The sequence below is a fragment of the Bufo gargarizans genome, chromosome 4, assembly GCF_014858855.1.
Source record: "Bufo gargarizans isolate SCDJY-AF-19 chromosome 4, ASM1485885v1, whole genome shotgun sequence".
NCBI lineage: Eukaryota > Metazoa > Chordata > Amphibia > Anura > Bufonidae > Bufo > Bufo gargarizans.
The window spans coordinates 298,073,976-298,081,089 of NC_058083.1; the positions used below are offsets into that span (position 1 = coordinate 298,073,976).

The following is a 7,114-nucleotide window of genomic DNA, read 5'->3' on the forward strand; positions in this document are numbered from 1 at the left end:
AAAATTATGGGTGTCAAGAAAACATAAGAGACTAAAGCCTGAAAGGTTACATTCCGCATAAGGCATTCTGATAATCTGTTTCGGCAGAATACCAGAATTACCATATCTGGCATAGCCAGACACCACTGGTGCCCGCCGCATACCTGTTCACTGTACATGCAGTGGAATTGTTCTGGCAGAAAGCTAGCATTCGGTGTTCGGCTATGTCAGATACAGCAATTACAATATACCGATCCTCTGCCACAACTGAATAGCAGACTGCCATTCACAAATGTGAACGTAGTCTTAAGTGTTAGGTCTTTTATTTTTCCTTTTTATTTTATGACTGCTTTGTTTTCTTGTATTTCTTTTTATTTTAACTTTCTTTTTGTTACTTTCTAAAAAAAGTTTAAAAACTGTATTATGTTTAGTCCTTGTATCCTATGCAAGTATCCATAGCCTTTCTAAGAATGTTTGTTTAACTGTTGACTGCTGGAGAGCAGAGTGTATGTGTTGGACAACCAGTCAGCCCCCAAAATTGGATACATGATGGCAATATGTATTTGGAGTGCATGGACTCTGTGTTGTGGCGAGTTTTATGCTTAGTTTGCAGCCTGAGTGTCAGGTGAGTGCAAGACAATAAATTATGATAAGCTATATTGCAAAGTTTCATATATTTGTCTGCACTATTAAGTTGTATGTATGACAGGTCAGACTTAAAGCAGAGCTTTTGCCTATGTTTTAGAAACATACCAGTAGCCATGATTTATTATAAGGATATTGTCTAAATTAGTCACATTTTAATTGTAATAGAACACGTTTGGTTCTAAGGGTTTTATGAAGCTAAATGGCATCCATAGTTATCAGATATCATAATTTTCAGACTATTTATGAATTCTCTGAATGCATGCCATAAATGTAAACAATTCAACAGTTGTCTCTTCAAGACAACCATTGTCTTCACCTCCTTAAAGTGCACATGGGACGTCTCAGAAGATAACCCCCCGCTTGGGATACCACTATGAGAGTTGCCATGTAAAAAAGGGGTCCTATTGTGGCAAACTGAAACTATTCTTGTAGTACATGGGCAGTCATTCATCTAAATGGCCTCCATGTAATACTGCATTTTCTCTATAGCAGCAGATAGGGTAATGGTTGGCTTCCCCTGGGAGTTACATGCATGGCATACATGGGCAGGCTTTATATACCAGAATGGGGGCCACTAATACCTAGAGGCTTTACACTTTCTCTCATAGTGGGCAATTCTAAACAGCATACACCACCCTCTGTGGCAGCCATTTGCATTAAATTCTTTTTTCTCTAAAGTTCCTTTAAAAATATAGTTTTTGAATTCTAATAGGATCTACCTCTGACAACACATCCAAACTCTAATACACTTTATTATTGTGTTTCCTCACAGGTTACTTTGGAAACAATATAAACTATGCAGAATCCCATCGGCTTGGTTCAATGATTGATCAGCACGTGTCAGTTATTAGCAGCATTAGTTCCATTCGACCTTTGCATTCATTTAATGATATTCAGGATCCACTTAATATATTAGATGACAGTGGAAGAAAACAAGTGGGATCCTACTATGGCGATTCATCACCACCACCTACACTTTGTCGCAATTCAGTGGGTAAGGCAAAGTCAAATTTTAATATTTCTTTAGAAAACAATAGAACATCAATCATTTTCTTGAAAAAGGGGATAGTTGTCACCATTATCAGGGCCGTCTTTACCAAGGGGCAAAAGGGGCAGCTGCCCTGGGCCCAGTTGCTCCTGGGGGGCCCAAGGCAGCTGCCTCTTGAGCCCTGCTAGCTACTGCCCCGGGTGTCAGGCTGTCGGCTACACAGGCATCATGATCGTACTGTGTTAATGATCTTAATTCTAGGACCTTAATGAGTTTTGATCTAGGACCTTAATGACATCATTACCATGTGACCAGTAACCTAGCAATTACTGGTCACATGGCTATGAGGTCATCACAGGTCCTACTGAGTGTTGCAGAAGTTAACTGTGGAGCTTTTTTGTGTAAAGATTACATCAGAAAAAGGTGACAGGGGCTGTTATGTTAATATACTGTAAACTACTGCATAGTGGGGTGCTGTATACTGTGTGGTGGGCTGTATACTGTGTGGTGGGCTGTATATTGTGTGGTGGGCTATATATTGTGTAATGGGCTGTATATTGTGTGGTGGGCTGTATACTGGGGGGGTGGCCTGTATACTGTGTGGTGGGCTGTATACTGTGTGGTGGGCTTTATACTGTGGGGGGCCTGTATAGTGGGGGGGGAGTGCTATACTGCTGTACTGTATAGTGTGGGGGGCTGTATACTGTGGGTGCGGTATAGTGTGGAGTGCTATACTGCTGTACTGTATAGTGTGGGGGGCTGTATCATGTATAGTTTGGGGTGCTGTACACAGTGAGGTGTTGTATACCGTGAGGTGCTGTATACTGTGGGCTGGTATACTGCTCTACTATATACTGTGGGGTACTGTATAGTGTGGGGTGCTAAACTGCATACTGTGTGGTGCTGTATACTATAGGGTGCTATACTGCATACTGTGGGGTGCTGGGGTGCACTGTAACACTAGGGTGAGCCGAGCCCTGGTCTCCTTCCTGCAGAGCGGTGCCCACTTCCAGCCTGAGCCCAGCTGCCCAGAGCACTGACCCTGAGCCGCTGGAGTCTTCAGAACTGCAAGTATTTACAGTCATTCACTGGACTCTACCAGATGTGTGGATTTTTTGTGTGTGTGTTGTGGTGGAGGGCGCGATTGCCTGCTAAGGTGTGGGAAGGCGGGATCCAGGGGGCCCAAGTACATTTTTGCCCAGGGTCCAATCAATATTAAAGACGGCCCTGACCATTATTACTTTGTGTATAGCGAAAACTGTCATTGACATTCTATTTCAGCTGTCATATTTGGAATTTTTCATTCATGAATAGACTAGATCTTTCCACCACACAGGTCCTCCTGAAATAAACTAATAAATTCAACAGCAAATCTTTTCTGCTTTTAATCCACAGTGTCTAACATGCAGAGTGGAATACCTGTCTCCTCTTCTCAGTGCATATATGGTACATCTGGACAATATGCTGACCAAGGCTCTGTAGATTCTAATGAGCCCCGAGAGATGTTGTCCTCTTTGCCTCCAATCAACACAGTCTTTATGGGAGCTACTTCAGGAAGCACATAAAGCAACATTGATGTAACAAAAATAAAAAAACTTTCTCCACAATAAAACTGACATATCCAAATGAAAGAAAAAATGAAAAGACGTATGATCATAATGAATTTTTAGATGTTCTTGTCTGAATGGAATTGTACCTAAAACTGAAATTCAATACTAGTTGAGGAATGAGTCCTGGAATGGAGGAGATTTGAGACAGTAACAAATGACACAGACAAAGCATACTGCACAATCTTTAAGCTACCTGAACTCCCACTGCAATTTCAGCCAAATAATGACTGGGAGCAGACTTGTCTATTTTTCTTTTATTTGAGAAATTGTGAGTAATTATACAAAAAAAATCCATTTTTTTGTTGGGTTAGCTTCTAAATCTTCCAGTCTTGTTTTAGGACATATTTAGTTGAAATATAGTTACATTTCTGACATCATAGATAGAGCAACTGAATGTAATATAAAAATGTCCAAATCATTTTAGTACTACAGTATAAATTATACGGATGAAGTCCCTAAAATGAAATTTGTACAAATGTTTCATGCAGGCTACACAGCACTGAGAACACTTCTAATATCTACAGTAATGAAACTACGGTAATAATTATTATAACTATTCTTGTTGACATACAAAATATATTCTACTGACCATGAATAGCAGTCACTGCTATTATTGTGTGTATCATGAAGCCATATGACTTCCTATCTGAGCTGGTATGCAGAAAGGGGACAACCAAGCTTCTCAACACTATGGCAAGTTGGACTTTCTCATCTCAGAATTATGGCTCATGCACATGACCTTTGCCTGTTTTGCAGTCCGCAAACAGTCCTATCCTTGTCCATAATCCAGACAAGAATACAACATATTCTATATTTTTACGGGTGTAACAGAACGGACAAATGGATGTGGACAGCATGCACTGTGCTGTCTGCATCTTTTGCGGCCTCATTGAAGTGAAATGGGTCCACATCCGACCCACAAAAAATGCAGATTTCATGAGCCCTTAGGATGAGTATTTTCCCCTTCCCTTTCTTCTACCCTACATCATGTTGGAAGCCTGTCCAGAAAGGTCCACATCCTATTTAGAATTTTTTTAAATGAATAAACCATGAACCAAAAAGGACTAACTTAAAATGGGTATCAATGAAATCATAAGAGATATAAACTACCATATCACATCATCTATGAATATTATTTGATGTACATATACTTGTAAATGAATGTCTATTTGTAAATATATATATACAGTATATATATAAACATATTTTAATATCTGTATTATATCATTCTTATTTATTGTTGCTAAAGAGTATCTGTTTACTAGAAATTGCCTGACACACTCAGGACCTGTTTTTTTTCTACCTCTAATGTTGTTTACAAGATTAATATTATCTAACAATAAATGTCCAACTTTACTTCTGCTCATTAAAAAATTCTGCTCAAAAATTGTTGTTTCTTTTATCTATATTACATTCAGAATTAGCCAATAATTACTGTCATGAGAATGCATAGAGTAATGAAAGAAACGCTAAAAGCTTTTCTGATTTCTCATACATTGCAGATTTATCTCTTTACTTAAACTAACAGAATATATTGTTTGCTATATAGTATTGCATTACATCTTTTTACCCTTTGACCTGTCTAAAAAGTTTAAATTGTCCATTGTCCAATTCCAATTTTTAAAAGTGGTGTCTATGTGCAGGTAAGTAATTTTCAGGTGACCGGCTCATTACATGCTTGAATTAGATAAATGGTTAGAACTGCTCATGGTGATAGAGGTCCACGTGTACACTCCATGTAAAAAGCAAAGGAACGACTGAACATTCCATTTGTTCTGCCACAGGATACTTAAGTGTGAAGTAGGACATGTCACCTTTCCTTTCATGCCCCTTTTAGCAACTACTTACATTCCCCATGCAATAACAATTGTGGAGCATCTATTAATTTGCATGGAATAGCATGGAATTTGCATGGATGCATGGAATAGCCTTCCTGCAGAAGTGGTAGCTGCAAATACAGTGAAGGAGTTTAAGCATGCATGGCATAGGCATAAGGCCATCCTTCATATAAGATAGGGCCAGGGACTATTCATAGGATTCAGATATATTGGGCAGACTAGATGGGCCAAATGGTTCTTATCTGCCGACACATTCTATGTTTCTATGTTTCTATCTATTCTTATGACTCTGTGTTGTGCCATTCCTTTATTATTCCTGCTAAAGGTTATGAATGAATTGCTAGCAGTTTGCAGTGAAGGTCCAAATGGATGTTACCTGTTGGAGGTGGGTCCTTGCACAGTCTAATACTGGTAGCATTGATTGGATAATGTCAAATTGTGCAGAAAAACACCATAATCTGGTAATACCCATCTCGACCTTCATTACAAGCTGCTAAAAAAATCATTTATAATGTCTACAAGAAATAATAATAGAATGTACAACACAAAGTCATAAAAGATACCGCAGATGTTCCAGAATTGTTATCACATAGGGCATGCAAGTAGTTTCTAAAATAGTTAAAAAAAAACATGTCAAGAGAGGTTGAAGGACCTCTTTAAGAATTTGCAGCTATAAACAGTTGATCAGAATGGGTGGGTTGCTGTAGGGTTCCCAGCAGTGGTAACTCAAAAGAGAGACTCTACTACCAAGGATCATCAGTGTCCAGTGTAGCTCAGACCACAGAGCAGTCCTGAAGAGTTTCTCCAGAACGTAAATGCTGATGACATATCCCTAGTATGCTACAAGAAAATTTAGACTAGAACCTTCAGAATCACAGGTGCATATCCATGAAGCAAACATGATTATAAAAAAGAAAATGGCTGCACACCATTATACACACAAACAATAGAGCTAAGGCTACTTTCACACTAGCGTTCGATCGGATCCGTTCTGAACGGATCCGATCATATTAATGCAGACGGAGGCTCCGTTCAGAACGGATCCGTCTGCATTAAATTGGCAAAAAAAAGCTAAGTGTGAAATTAGCCTGAGCGGATCCGTCCAGACTTTTACATTGAAAGTCAATGGGGGACGGATCCTCTTGAAGATTGAGCCATATTGTGGCATCTTCAAACGGATCCGTCCCCATTGACTTACATTGTAAGTCTGGACGGATCCGCACGCCTCCGCACGGCCAGCAGCGTTCAGGTGTCCGCCTGCTGAGTGGAGCGGAGGCTGAACGCCGCCAGACTGATGCAGTCTGAGCGGATCCGCATCCATTCAGACTGCATCAGGGCTGGACGGAAGCGTTCGGGTCCGCTCGTGAGACCCTTCAAACGGAGCTCACGAGCGGACAGCCGAACTGCTAGTGTGAAAGTAGCCTAAGAAATGGGGGTCATTCTAAAAAAAAGTGGTATAATACATACTACAAATGAGTCAATGGAAGCTCTTAACGCACTTGTTTGATCAAACGCGTGTCGGGCCTATCTACCAGGCGTCAAGGTGGCTTCCGCAGATGGGTCCCTAATACTAAATATACTGCCTCTCTTTGGGCTTACCTAAGCCTACAATGTTCAGGGCAGTGTAGGAACCAGCTACATACGTACTCTGCCCAGATGTCCCGGGTAGATGGGCGTATTCAGTCTAAAAGAGGCGCTACCCTCAATCAATACTACAAGAAAATTTAGACTAGAACCTTCAGAATCACAGGTGCATATGCAATGGCCCAGACACACGTTTGATCAAATATGTGCGCTAAGAGCTTCCATTGACTCATTTATAGTAGGTATTATACCACTTTTATTTAGAATATCCCTAGTATGGACATCAACATTGTAAAAAGAGGGTCTGCGCATGTTGTGAAGTTTCTGTGAGCTCTTCATCCCCTTCATTATTCACACAGACACAGTAAATATCCATAATTTATCCTAAGGAAAGTCTAGCAATAATTAGGTCTAAGAAAGCCCCTTGTAAGCATATATAATATTATTTTAAACTTTTATGCTTCCAT

General features: G+C 40.0%; 1 protein-coding gene across 1 annotated transcript in view; it reads left to right on the plus strand.

The window, feature by feature from the left end:
- RFX6 (regulatory factor X6) overlaps positions 1 to 3,180 on the plus strand; it is a 115,676-nt gene extending 112,496 nt beyond the window's left edge. Inside the window, exons 18-19 of the mRNA XM_044291745.1 lie at positions 1,400 to 1,621; positions 3,011 to 3,180. Of these exons, the coding sequence (XP_044147680.1) occupies positions 1,400 to 1,621; positions 3,011 to 3,180 (392 nt within the window). The remainder of the gene's footprint in view (positions 1 to 1,399; positions 1,622 to 3,010) is intronic.
- The last annotated feature ends 3,934 nt before the right edge of the window (positions 3,181 to 7,114 follow it).